We start from the raw sequence: 12,987 nt of genomic DNA on the forward strand, positions 1-12,987 counted from the left end.
GCAAGGGAGGAGCCAAGCCCCTCCCCCCAGGGCTGGAGGGGCCAGCCTGGGCTCAGGAAGACCCGGGTTCAAATCCATCTGGGTGGCTTGGGCAAGTCACCTCACTCACCCTGCCTGCCTCAGTTTCCTCATCTGTCAAATGAGCCGTCAACCACGCCTGTATCTGCCGAGAAAACCCCAAATTCGGGCTCCCCGAATATCCCCCCACGGGCAGCCTAAATAATGAAGTGGACGAATACAAAGAAAAGCACTGAAATAAGGTGGGGGGGAGGTTGGTGGCCCCTGCGCTGCTGCCTTAAGGCCCTGGGAATTGGGGGTGGGGGTGGGGGGAAGCACCAAGTGGGTTTGATCCTGTGACTTTTTTAGTAGAATAAAACGTTCGCACTCAGGCCATAGAAGGAGCCTGCAAAGGTAGTGAGCTCCCGGTCCCACGGGCGAAGGCCAGGTCGGAGCAGCCCAGAGCAGCCCAGGAGGAGGAGCTGGCATCTCTCTCCTGAGCAAGCAGCTTCTCTCTCTCACTGAGCTTGAGCTTTTCCGTTGCTATTCTATCGTAGCTTCCCAATGGCATGTTCTGAAAGGGTTTCGCCATTCATGCGCGTGCACATGCGGGGGGGGCCCTTCCTAATTTTCCTTCTGCCCCCTCCCCTCGGCGGCGAGCAGCCTCGGCACACTAAGGCCTTAGTCATTTTCTGCAGGAGGAAGGGGGAGAAATGCAGAAGAAAAATCTTAAAAAGCGGATTCTGTAGGTGTTGCTTTCCCTGGGAATGGCCCGGTCCCAAGCCGCTCTCCTAGGAGGGCCAGCTCTCTGCCTGCTGAGGCCGGCCTCCGGCAAGGCTGGCCAGTTCCCGGCGTCGCTGCTCCTGAATACCTTGTTCCCTCGGTGCTGCTCAGCATCAGTTCCTGTAATTCGTCCCAGGCTTCTCTGGAGTCCGGCCACGCGTGGTTTCTTACAGAGCAACCGTCCTCCGCAGCAGTCATACACCACAGCTTGGAGCCTAACTCTCTAAAAAATGCTTCCCGTAGCCGGGCCTCCCTGCAGCCTTTCACAAGGTCACTCGGAGAAGGGATCCATCAAGTGGGTGGGGAGAACCAATGGGGTTCCAGAGCCGGGGAGTGATCTGGGCTGTAGGAAAATCCCTTTGACCATGCGAGGAGGCTAGATTCGAGGGAGGAGAGCGTGGAGGCCGGGGCAGCCATTGGAGACCAGCGGGGAGGGTGGCAGGAAGGCCAAGGCTGGGCAGCTGCCCACCTGGGTGGGGGTGCTCTGAAGAGGCGCAGGCAGGTTAAGAGTGACCAAAAGTGAGAGACTCGGGATCTCTTGTGAGATCATTTAGAGCTGGGGTCCTCAGGCCCCCCAAGATGTCTGTGGTGAGATTTCGGGAGATCCATGACAAAAAAGACCAAGCATTTCCTTGACTGGAGGCAACAAAGGTGATTCTGGGTAGCCTTCACTGGACTCCCAGCCAGAGGGGTCCAAGACATACAGAAGGCCTGGGCCAATCTTCTAATTTTACAGATGGGGAAAGTGAGGCCCAGTGAGGTCAAGTGAGTAATGTCCAGGGAGGGAATGGCTAGCTGGGTTTCCAAGCCAGATGTTCCACCCTCCCCTGGGGCTGAAGCCCTCATTGTCCTTGGAGCTCAGGAATGTGCCCCCTGCCCTCTTCCCTGGAAGTCAGAAGGTCCCTCCTCTCCCCCTTTCCCCTAGGCTCTGCTCCTTGGATCTTTACAATGCAGCAGCTATTCTGGTTCTAAACCCTTCCTTCTTTTTTTTTTTTTGCAAGGCAATGGCTTCAGTGACTTGCCCAAGGCCACACGACTAGGTAATTATTGTCTGAGGCTGCATTTGAACTCAGGTCCTCCTGACTCCAGGGCTGGTGTTCTATCCACTGCGCACCTAGCCGTCCCTAAACCCTTCCTTCTGCATCAGTTCATACAAATCTTCCCAGGCTTCTCTGACACCCCCCCCCCCAGTCCTTCAGTTTTTAGAGCACAATCTGCCTCCATACACCATCACATTCAGCCATTCCCCAGGTGATGGGAGCCCCTCACTTTCCAGTTCTTTGCTGCTACAAATAAAGGTGCCAGTGTGTTTGTACCAACAGCTTCTTTTCCTCCTTTGATCAGTTTGGGTTCAGAACGAGTTCTGGCGCCCCTGGGTCAAAGGGTACACCCAGTTTAGAAGCTTTTGGGCCACAGCTCCAGAATGACTGCAATGCACCCCAAAGCTGCATTCCTGACTCCTCTGTAATTTTCACAAGGGCACCCAGGGATGTGTGTGTCTGCCTGTGTCTGTGTGTGTGTGTGTCTGTGTGTGAGCACTTACTCCAGAGAGGAGACTTGAGGCCTGGAAAAGGGAAGTGATTCATAAGAAACAATGCAATAGTTTGGAGGGGGGGGGATCCAGGCTTTCCGGTTGGCTTTCTTTGTCCCAGACCACATCCTCTTTCCTCCCTGCCCTGCCCTGCCCTGTCCCCATTTCTGCTAACCACCAACACTGATGGGATTTGGCCGATGGGTGTTATTTTGGGTTGCCCTCGTCTTGCCTCACCCCACCCCCACCCCACCCCCAAAGCTGCTGCAGGAGGCTTGTGTGACAGAGGGGACCGGACTGGGAGGACCTGGGGCCCAGGCTGGCCCTGCCATTGAGTCACCGTGAGGCCCTGGACTTGTCACTTTAAAAGTCAACTTTTGGGAGTTGTTACCAAGGAGCCAACCAACAGGGATGGGAGCATCCCAGTTCCCTCATTTTATCATCTGGGAAAGTGAGGCCCAGAGGGTGGCTCCCCCAGGGTCCCCAGCTTGGAATAGCAGGTCCTCGGCTCCAGGGTCAGGACTGGCCACTGCACCAAGGCCACGCTCAGCTTCTTGGGCACCAACCCTGGGCACGATGCAGAGTAAAGTGACTTCAGGTAGCGATCGGGGCCTGCCATTGCCCCTTCAGGTGCTTCTCTAACCCAAGCTAGCCATGGCCCACACATAGTCGAATCTTTACAATGACTTTCTCCACAATTCTCACAATCCTGTGAAGTAGGTGCTATTATGAGCCTCATTTTACAGTGGGAGAAACTGAGGCAACCAGAGGGCAAGTGACTTGCCCAAGGTCACACTGCTAGGGGGCATATGAACTCAGACCTTCCTGAATTGAGACCCAGACTCTTTCCTCTATTCTAGCTCTGTCATAGATAACTGGGTGATCTTGCCCACATCCCTTAAGCTTACTGAATCTCCACTTTAATGTCAGACAATTGGGTCGACCTCGGCGGTTCCTTGGGGTCCTGCTGAATGAGCCTCTCGTCATTCTCTAACCTCTGTTCATTCTTGGGGGGCAATGAGGGTCAGCTATGATCTCACCCACTACAGGATGCCCCCCTTCTGGGTATTTGGGAGTTCTGACTCTGCCCTCCCTTGGGGTCAGAGCTGCTTCTCTGTTGTGGGGGGGAGGAGGAAACTGAGGCCCACCGACTCCCCTGATTATCCAGGCCCCAAGTCCCTTCTCCTCCACATTTCCCAGATCCCATCCCTCACTTGGACTGTATGCAGCCTAAGGCTGGGCAGGTCTCTGTGGCCCAGTTTCCGCATGGGCAGTGGGGATGGAAAGGGGACCCATCTCTGGGGGGGCATAAAGCTCTCTAGGATGTCCTAAGCTTCAAGTACTAGAGAAATGTCCCCAGTGATGACTCAAGAGTGATTACCCAAAACATGGGGAAATCGGGGCTCTGGTTCCCCTCTGGGACTTGGTCCAATGCGGGATCAGGGCCCCGCACTCATGGCCTCCACCAACTGGTCCATGGGCAGCTGGAGCAGGTGGGGGCCCCAGGTGCTGACTGGGTGTGACCCGAGTTGGACTTGGGGGCCTGGAGACACTAAGGCAGCCTACAACACACAGGGCCTGACCTTTACTCCCGGCCCAGGCCTCAAAGGGAGGGGAGCAGCAGCAGGAAGTGGGTCTTGGGTGCCACTCCCCTGAGGCTTCCTGCCTCCATGGCCCCCAAGCCCAGCCTATTTGTTGCCTCTCCTCTGGCCCTGCTTCAGTCTCCCCTAAAGGCCCAGCCAAAGTCCCACCTTCCCCAGGAAGCCTTTCTCAATCCCCTTGTATTTGAGGGGTTCCCCCCACTGTGGCTTCTCCTGTTCACCTTGGTCAGCTGTGAGAGCAGGAGCTGCTCAGGGCCTCTTGGATCCAGGGCAGGTGCAGAATAGTAAAGCCGTGCCCGTTGGGGCAGCAAGGTGGCACAGTGGATAGAGCATAGGCCCTGAAACAGGGCTGGAGTTCAAATCCAGCCTCAGACAGGATATGTATTAGCTGTGTGGCCTTGGACAAGTCACTTAACCCCAGTGCCTTGCAAAACCAAAAACAGAGAAGTGTTTGTTGGCCGATGGCCCTTCCCTTAAGCTTCGTCTCTTATTCACTTTTCCAGACCTTTCCTGCCGCCCCCCCCAGGTTCTGTCACATCTCTGGCTTATGAGTAGCAATCAGAATCACAGAACTAGGGGCGGCTGTGTCCTCACTGGCCTCCACAATGATATGCTTTAGATCAATCTCCTTTTATTCTGTTATCCATGACAGAGGCCAAGGTCAAATGACTTGCCCAGGGTCCCTTGGCCAGTATCTGAGGCTGGATTTGAACTCAGGTCTTCCAGGGTCCAGGATTAGAACTGTCATCTACTGGCCCCCGAGTTAGTAGAGCAAGGCCCTGCCTGGGCTTAAAGGGGGAACCCTGTCCACTCTAGGCAAGCTCTGGCCGATGTCGGCCCACTGGTACCTGCCCCTGATTCTGTCAACAGCCCCTCAGCTCCCTGAGCTCACCTTCTCCTCTCCCAGTCCATAAGGTGCATGGACTTGGGTCTTTCCCATCCCCCACATTGGACTGGAAGCTCTGGGAGGGCAGGTACCCAGTCTTGGGCCCAGGACCACAGGTCTCCTGCCCTCCCACTCTCCTCTACCGCCTGCCAGGCTATGTTGAAGCCCCTTACTCCCTCACCCTTGCCCCCAAGTTCTGACCCCAGATCACAGCTGGGAGACTTGGGTCAGAGGGCATGCCCGAGGGGATGGCCCAAGCCCCCCAGTTATGACTCCTCCCTTTAAATTAGATTTCATGGGGATGGGGTGGGGCCCTTCTGCTACCAAGGCAGAGGGGCCCGAGGCCCAGAGCAGGCCTTGAACCTGGACCTTGCTGATTCCCAGACAGTCCCTGATTAACTTGTGAGGGGGGGCCCATAAGGATGAGTTCAACCTGTTTGGGCCCAAGCAGCCCCAGGAAACGGGAGAGAGGCAAAGAGAGGCAGTGCCTCCCCACCCACCTCCCCGCCACTGTGACCTTGAGTCTGGCCTCTGGACAGTATAGACAGCAGCCATCAAGGATCCCCACAAGGGGGGGGGGGGGCCTGGCCTCCCTCAACTCGACGTACCCCCAAGCTCCCTCAAGGAGACACTCTGCACACATTTTAAGGTTTATTCCAGGGGCCCGGGCAGGAGGGCTGCTGCCCTAGGACCAGACTGGGGGTGAAGGGAGTGTTCTGGAAGCCCTGGCTTCACCGGTAAAGGAAGTCGGCCTGGATGTTGGCGGCAATCTCGGCCTCCCACTTGTCTCCGTTATTGAGCAGTTTCTCCTTGTTGTAGAGCAGCTCCTCATGGGTCTCAGTGGAGAATTCAAAGTTGGGGCCCTGGGGGGGGGGGGAGGAATGATGAAAACCCTGGCATTGCCCCCCCACCACACCCTCCTGGGTCTCTGGCACCCAACCCCGGCCTGCTGACCTCCACGATGGCATCCACAGGACAGGCTTCCTGGCAGAAGCCGCAGTAGATGCACTTGGTCATATCGATATCGTACCGCGTTGTCCTCCGACTGCCGTCCCCTCTGGGCTCAGCCTCGATGGTGATGGCCTGCGGAAGGAGTGGGTCAGCGGCAGAGCCCCCTCTTCCCTTCACGCCCAACTGGACCATGCTCGTGCCTTACCCATGGATATCTCACCTGAGCCGGGCAGACAGCCTCACAGAGTTTGCAGGCGATGCACCGCTCTTCCCCGGATGGGTAGCGCCTCAAGGCGTGCTCCCCACGGAAGCGCGGGCTCAAAGGGCCCTTCTCAAAGGGATAGTTGATGGTGGCGGGTTCTCGGAAGAGATAACTCAGAGTCATCCCCAAACCTACAAAACAGGGAGCGGGGTCTCAGGTCGGCTGCCTGTCTCCTTTAGGGTGCTCCCCACCCCTTGGGAGGACCCAGCTTGCACCTCGGAAGAGCTCTGTCCACAGAAGGGTCTGGGCTGCTCGGTCAGTCACGGACTTCAGGTCCATGGAGGGCTCCTTCATATTCACATACTCTGGAAGGGAGGAGGGGAGGAAGAATGAGTGGGGGGAAGACTCTGCCCCGAGTATCCTCAGATACAAAGTCTCCCCAAAAAGGAGCCTTTGACCCCAACATGAAGTATGGCAGCATCATTGGTCATTCACCAAACCTCTAACTTACCGAGGCAGGAAAGGGGACATCTCAAAGCCTCAGTTCAGCAAAAAATAAATCAACTGAACAAACAGCAAAGAGGGATCCTGGAGAAGGGAGGCTTTTTACCCAAGTCCCCCCCGCCTCACCAAGGGGCCGGGAGGGGGTCACCTGCTAAGCCAGATGCTGGGAACAAGCCCTGGATCAAGGACCCGTCCCACTAAGGGAGGTCATCCAGGCTGGCGAAGGGTGCTGATTGATCCAGTACATTTTGGGCATTCCCAGGGCGCATCTGATAAGCATATGCCAGGGTGGAGTCTGACACATGTGGGGTCTCTCTGGGGCTCATCTCCTGCCTTTTGCTCAGGGATGGGCCAGCACAAGGGCACCCCATCTCTGCTCAGGTACCTTAGAACCCCAAATGTCAAGTACCTGAGAGACTGACTGCCCCAAAAGGATGGAAGGGAATGGTGCAGGACCGCACCCCTGAGTCATGGGGTCCGGGTAGAGGCAGACCTGAGGCTTCAGAGCTGCAAAGTGAACCCTCTGACTGCAAGTTGTCTGTGGGCAGGGACCCCTGCCCTCTATCTGTGAGCGGTCTGCAGACCCTGCCAGGGCATGTGTTCTTCAAAAAGGCCTCCATGGAGACAAACGTGCACGCGTGCGCGCGCGCGCGCGCACACACACACACACACACACACACACACACACACGCAGTGCCCAGGATGCTTCCAGAGGCCTCACCTCTGCAATAGGCTAGTGGAAGCAGCTCTGGGAGGGTCCTTGGATGCCAGCCGGGGCTGCGCCAAAACCAAAGGCTGGCAAAAGAACCCTGCCCAGGCCCCAGAGAGAGGTTTCTGGGGATCCTACATGTCAGAGGACACACCAGGCAGCAGGACGAGCTGGTTAAGATGCTGCCTCAGTCTCTGTCCCAGTCATTAAGGGGAGGCTGGGTCTGGAGGGCAGGTGCAAGGCGGGGTCTCGGGGCCTTTAGCCCTCTGGCACCCATGGGCTCCCTTCCCTCTGGCCCTGAGCAAGTCACCCCAAGTCTCAGTCCCGCTTCTCATCCGCCTCTGGGACCACCGGCCCGGGATGCTGCCCACAAGGGGGCTGAGGAAGCTCCTCCACCTCTGCCCTGACTGGACCATGCCAGGGGGCCGAGGTCAGAGGTCAAAGATGGGGGGGCAGTTGGGGAAGAAGCGAAGCCGCGGAGGAGACTCACTGTAGGAGGCGGCGGAGGGGCTGCCGTGGAGGCCGCGGGCCAGGCTTCGGGGACTGGCGGGTCCTGGAAGAGACAGAGGGTCACCCGGGCCCGGGGGGGGGGGTCACCCGGGGGGGAGGGTCACCCAGGCCGGGGGGGGGGGGGGGGGGCACCCGGGGTGGGGGTCACCCGGGGTGGGGGGGGGGGGAGGGTCACCCAGGCCGGGGTGGGGTCACCCGGGGGGCGGCTCCCGCCCCCTCCCGCGCTGCTGGGCCCGGCCTACCTGCGCCCGCCAGCCGGCAAAGGACCCTCAGCAGAGCCGCGTTGGGGCCGCCCATCTGGGAAGAGGAGGGGGAGCCGCGATCAGCACAGGGTGCGGCCCGGGGAGGCCCGGGTGGGGGCCCTGCCCCCCGCGTCCCTCACTCCTTGGGGCGCCCCGGGGCCCGGCGCCTTCACCGAGCTCCCTCACGCCTCCCCTGTGCCATCGGGCCGCGCTGCCCCCTCCCCCGGCCGTGTCCCTAGCCGGGCCCCGGCACCAGGCCCGGGCCGAGAAGTGGGGCAGATGCAGATCCCGGGCCCGGGCCCCGTGCCCCGTGCCCCGTGCCCCCGGGCCGGCCCGGGCCCCGCCGCGCGCACGGCGCATGCGCCCCCGCCAGGGTGACCCCGCGGCCCGCGGCCTGAAGGACGCTCGGGGCGGCCCGCCGCGCGCCCGGCCGGAGCAAGGCCGCCCGGGCCGGGCCGGCCGCTCTCCGGCCCCGCGCCGCGCCCTCCCTTGGTGCCCGGGCCCCCCGGGCCGCGCGCCCACCTGGAGGGAGATGTCACGGCCGCCGCCGCCGCAGAGCCTCCGAGCCGGGGCGGGGGCGGGGCCGCCGACCCCGCCTCGCGGCTCCCACTGGAGCGCTGGCCCGTCATTCAGGCCCGCGGGGGCCGATATGGAGGACGCTGATTGGCCGGCCTCGGCCTCGCGGGAAGTCAGGCGGCGCCATGTTGGTCCCGAGGAACCAATAAGCCAAGGCGCTGCCGGCCCTGAGGGGCGGGCGGCGCCGGGCGTGAGAGCGCGGTGACGTGACCTTCCGGTGCCGCCGGGCCCGTCTGGCGCCTCCCCTGCGGGCCTCGGTTTAACTGAAAAGTAACGGGAAGGAGGCGTCGGGGGGCCCGGCTTGGGGCGGCCCCCACCAGGGGCGAAGAGCTGCCCGCTGGGGGGCTGGAGGGACGCCCGGCCTCCCCTCCCCCGACCCGCGGCGAAAAGCGGGGGAGGGGGCCAGGAAGGACAGTGATCACGTGGGAGGGATGGGGGCACCGAGGCATTGTGGGCGCAGCTGAGACCCGCAGCCTCTGGAGAGCAGTGTGGAGCCGCGCCCGAGGGCGACGGAGACGGGCAGCCCCCGCCCCAGCGATGCCACTCCCGCCTCCACCCCGGGGAGATGATGGAAAGGGGAAAACCTCACCTGCACGAAAATATTCCCAGCAGCCCTGTTTGTGGTGGCAGAGAATCGGAACCAAGTGAATGTCCCTCAGTTGGGGAATGGCTTAGCAAACTGTGGCCTATGTGTGTCCTGGAACACTAGAAACCAGGAGGGACGGGCATAGGGACGGGCATCCAGGGAAGCCTGGAGGAGCTGCATGAACTGATGCTGAGAGAGGAGCAGAACCGGGGCAACATTGTATCAACCTTAATGGCCTGGCAACATTGTGGCATCAGCGCCACCACCAGGGACGATTTGGGGGATCTGCCATGGAGAATGAAAGAACTGTGGCGTCTGAACAAAAACCAAGGACTAGAAAACAAACTGCTATCTTGTCTGTTCTTGCTATCTCTTAGACTTCTTGTCTCTTCCTTAAGGACATGTTTTCTCTCTCATCACACTCAGTTTGGATCCATGTACAACAGGGAAACAAAGTAAAGACTGACAGATTGCCTTCTGGGGGTGGGGTGGGGGACGGAAGTAAGATTGGGGAAAAATTGTAAAACTCAAAATATAATTAAAAAAAACCATAGGGGACACTGAGCCTAAGTCTCCCTCCCCCCAATGGCTGCACTTTGCTTCACTCTGTCCTCAGGCCCTGAGTGGAAAAGAGAGTCTCAAGGTCCCCAGGGGAGAGCTCCAACCAGATGGCAGGCTTCCACCCCAACCCTCTCCATCCACTCCCACCTGAGCCCCCAGTTTCCCCATCCAGACACGGACAGGCTTTATTTCTTGTCCAGCATGTCCAGTGTCTGAGGAGTCAGATGGGGCACCTAAATGGTACTGGGCCCCGGGCTGGCTCGGAACCGCAGATCAACAATAAAGAACTGAATATGGTTCTCTACAAGGCCTTTACTTAGAACCAGGCAGCCCCAGGGAGCTCAGAGCCCTGGGCCCAGGTACAGAAAGACAGCCAGCTTGGGAGGCTGTGTCCCAGGCATCTTCTGCCTGCCCCCAAAAGTCCATCTCAGCTCCACCCCAGGGGGGCAGGAGCAGCAGAGCCCCGGTGTCCATCCCTGGGCTCAGAGGAGTGTGCACTGGCTCCTGCGGCTGATCTCCACTGTGGAGAGCAGCAGACCCAGGCTGCGCTGGGCATAAGGTGGGTACCGCAGAGAGTTCAGCTTCTCCAGGCCTGAGCTTCGCAGGAGGCAGGCACGCTGGTGCGAGAAAGTGTCAAAGCTAAACTTTCCATGGTACATGCCCATACCGCTGTTTCCTAGGAGACAAAGAAGTGATGGGTCAGGTGACCCCCCCCAATCTGGAGGTGTGGAGGGAGGGGCAGCTTCCGTAAAACCCCTCAACCCTGGGGCATACAATTGAAAATGGATGGCTTGTATCAGACCTGTCTGAACTGATACAAAATAAAGTCGAGGACAACCAGACCATCACTGTGAAGCGACAGCCTCGCTGAGTGATCATCTACCATGAAAACCTTGGCTGATCAGAGAATCAGGACAGTGATCGGAGACCATTCCCAGGGACCCATGACAGAAAATATGGTCTCCTCCAGAGAAAACTGAGGAGCTCCCACTTCCTGCTTTCTATCTTGCTTTTTTGGCTTTTCTTTTTGTGATCTGGCTAATAAGGAAATAGGTTTTGCAAGACTGCACCTGTATAATTGATGAAAAGTTTGCTAGTTGGGGAAGAGGGAGAGAACTTGTCATTCAGAATTTAAAAAGAATATTAAAAAATAATACATTCTTATGAAAACCTTGTGTCTTCGAGCTGAACTGTGAGTCCATAAGGGCAGGAATTGGGCAGGAATTGGGCCTTTCCTAACCTTCGTGTGTCTTCCAGGACTCAGAAGGGCAATTTGAGTCAATAAATATTAAAGGTTGTGTCAGTGTGCAAGGTGGTTAGACAGTGTGATACAGTGGGGAAGGCCTTGTAATCAGGAGGATCTGGGGTCAGGTACCACTTCTGTTCTAGTACAGATATTGTGGAGAGAACAGGAAAGGACCCTGGGGAGAGGGCTGGGGCCCAAGACCTACCTACTCCTCCAAAGGGCAGGGTGGTCAGGGTCATGTGCATAAACCCATCATTCCCACAGAAGCCCCCACTGCTGGTGTGCTCCAACATCTGGTGCACCACCTAGAAGAAAATCAGGAGGGCTCAGGAGATGCAATCCTATGGCCCCTCCACTGCATGAAAGATGCAGAGGTGTGCCAACCTGACCAGTCCCTGGGCTCTGACTCCAGGAGAGATACCCTGAAGATCTCGTTCTCAGCGAATCCCGCTTCGTTACTTCGGAGTGTGATTTGGAAGTGTTGAAGCAACAATACCCAGGCAAGGAGCCTGAAGTCAGATGCAACATCATGAGGACTTCTCTGAGAACCCCAGAACCTTCCCTCTCCTCCATAAGCTGCCAGGTTTTGCTGATTCCAGCCACCCCATGCCCTTGGTGTCCTTTTGCTTCTTTATGGCTCATCAGTTCTCAGAGACTTTCCACATATTTACCCAAGGAACCTTCTTGCAACACTGTTCTAAGTATGCCACTATCCTGCACAAGTCCCTTCCGTGACTCCCTCTTCCCTTTAAGATAAAATGGTTTCATAGATTTGAAGATGAGGGGGCCTGTCAGAATTACCTAGTCCACCCTTTCCAAGAAGAGACTGACTAGTGAATCTGAGAGTTGGACCAGGGTTCCAGGGCTGTAAAGTCTGATGCATTTGTTAACAGAATTCTCCTCTATAATACTAGAGTAAACGGGGAACAGTGACTTAGAATCAGGAAGATCTGAATTCAAATTTGACATCAGCTGCATTGTTTGTGTGACCTTGAGCACGTCTCATGCCCCAGTTTCCTCATTTGTAAAATGAGCAGGGAAAGGACATGGCCAACTACTCCAGGATCCCTCCCAAATGGGTCAGTGAGAGCTGGAAATAAGTGAGCAACAAGTACAGTATTGATCTGTCTTTTTTCTTTTTAGGTTTTTGCAAGGCAATGGGGTTAAGTGACTTGCCCAAGGTCACACAGCTAGGCAATTATTAAGTGTCTAAGACTGGATTTGAACCCAGGTCCTCCTGACTCCAGGGCAGGTGCTTTATCCACTATGCCACCTAGCCGCCCCTCGAGTACAGTACTGAGGATGAGAGTGGCTGGTCATCCGACCTGCTTGAAGAGCTTTGGCATTGGGTGTCTCCCCACATTTCTAGACAGCCCATTTCTGCTCTGGGGCAGCTCACAGGGTTAGGATATTTTCTGAGATGCAGTTAATCTTCCTCTTTGCATTTCCTTCTCATTTCTCCTGGTTCTGCCCTCCGGGGCTGGGTGGAACAAGTCAATCCTCTCCCTCTTCTGCAGGACAGCTCTGCCTAGAGTTCTTTTTGTCGTGGTGGTCCAGTCATGTCTGTGACTTCATCATGGGTTTTCTTGGCCAAGATCTTGGAGTGGTTTTGCCATTTCCTTTTTCAGCTCCTTTAACAGATGAGGAAACAGAGGCAAATGGGGTGAAGTGACTAGCCAAGGATCACACAGATAAATTCCTGAGACCAGATTTGAACTCAGGAAGTTGGATCTTACTGACTTCTGCAGGCGCTCTGTGCACTGAGGTGCCTGACGACCACTGTTGTGGCTCCCGAGTCTTCCCTCCTTCCAATCTACAGCTCCTGTCTCTTCAGCTCTCCAAGCCTCTTAGTATTGCAGAGTTGCCCTATGACTTGTCCACCAACTTCTTCAAATGTAGTGGAGTCATGCCACCTTCATTGTTTGGGACCCTTGGAGACCTCTTGCCTTTCTGGCATGTCACACTATTGAGTCATAGTGACTGTGTGGTCCACGAAATTACCCCAGTCCTTTTTAGGCAACGTGATGCCTCCCTCCACACTAGTGAAATGGATTTAAAAACAAAACTGCATAGGCCTTCCTTCACATATAAAGCTTCATCTG

The 12,987-nt window shown here is 57.2% G+C and overlaps 2 protein-coding genes across 7 annotated transcripts in view; both read right to left on the bottom strand.

Moving 5' to 3' along the window:
* Window positions 1–5,436: 5,436 nt before the first annotated feature.
* On the bottom strand, window positions 5,437–8,520 carry NDUFS8 (NADH:ubiquinone oxidoreductase core subunit S8). Its single transcript, XM_074230917.1, has 7 exons — window positions 8,439–8,520; window positions 7,917–7,971; window positions 7,655–7,717; window positions 6,227–6,316; window positions 5,970–6,142; window positions 5,753–5,881; window positions 5,437–5,661 (listed from the first exon to the last, which is right to left on the bottom strand). Exons 2-7 carry the CDS (start codon window positions 7,969–7,971, stop codon window positions 5,530–5,532), a joined length of 642 nt encoding a protein of 213 aa, XP_074087018.1. The 5' UTR covers window positions 8,439–8,520; the 3' UTR covers window positions 5,437–5,529.
* A 539-nt stretch (window positions 8,521–9,059) lies between these two features.
* Window positions 9,060–12,987, bottom strand: part of ALDH3B1 (aldehyde dehydrogenase 3 family member B1) — a 37,680-nt gene continuing 33,752 nt past the window's right edge. For 4 of the 6 annotated variants that reach the window (XM_074230914.1, XM_074230913.1, XM_074230911.1 and 1 more), the window contains exons 10-11: window positions 11,091–11,190; window positions 9,061–10,315 (exon numbers count right to left, since the gene is read on the bottom strand). In XM_074230914.1, the coding sequence (XP_074087015.1) occupies window positions 10,122–10,315; window positions 11,091–11,190 (294 nt within the window). In that variant the 3' untranslated portion in view covers window positions 9,061–10,121. Of the gene's footprint in view, window positions 10,316–11,090; window positions 11,191–12,987 lie in introns of all 6 variants that reach the window. The other 2 variants (XM_074230915.1, XM_074230916.1) reach the window with 1 other exon arrangement.

Source organism: Macrotis lagotis, chromosome 3 (genome assembly GCF_037893015.1).
Source record: "Macrotis lagotis isolate mMagLag1 chromosome 3, bilby.v1.9.chrom.fasta, whole genome shotgun sequence".
Taxonomy (NCBI): Eukaryota; Metazoa; Chordata; class Mammalia; order Peramelemorphia; family Peramelidae; genus Macrotis; species Macrotis lagotis.

What these genes read in the sequence shown, in the direction of transcription:
- NDUFS8 (XM_074230917.1), bottom strand. Translation starts at nt 7,971, where the DNA reads ATGGGCGGCCCCAACGCGGCTCTGCTGAGGGTCCTTTGCCGGCTGGCG. An exon ending in TTGCCGGCTGGCGGGCGCAG is followed by an intron (nt 7,718 to 7,916) that starts GTAGGCCGGGCC and finishes TGTCTCTTCCAG; the next exon opens with GACCCGCCAGTCCCCGAAGC. An exon ending in GTGGACAGAGCTCTTCCGAG is followed by an intron (nt 6,143 to 6,226) that starts GTGCAAGCTGGG and finishes CCTGTTTTGTAG; the next exon opens with GTTTGGGGATGACTCTGAGT.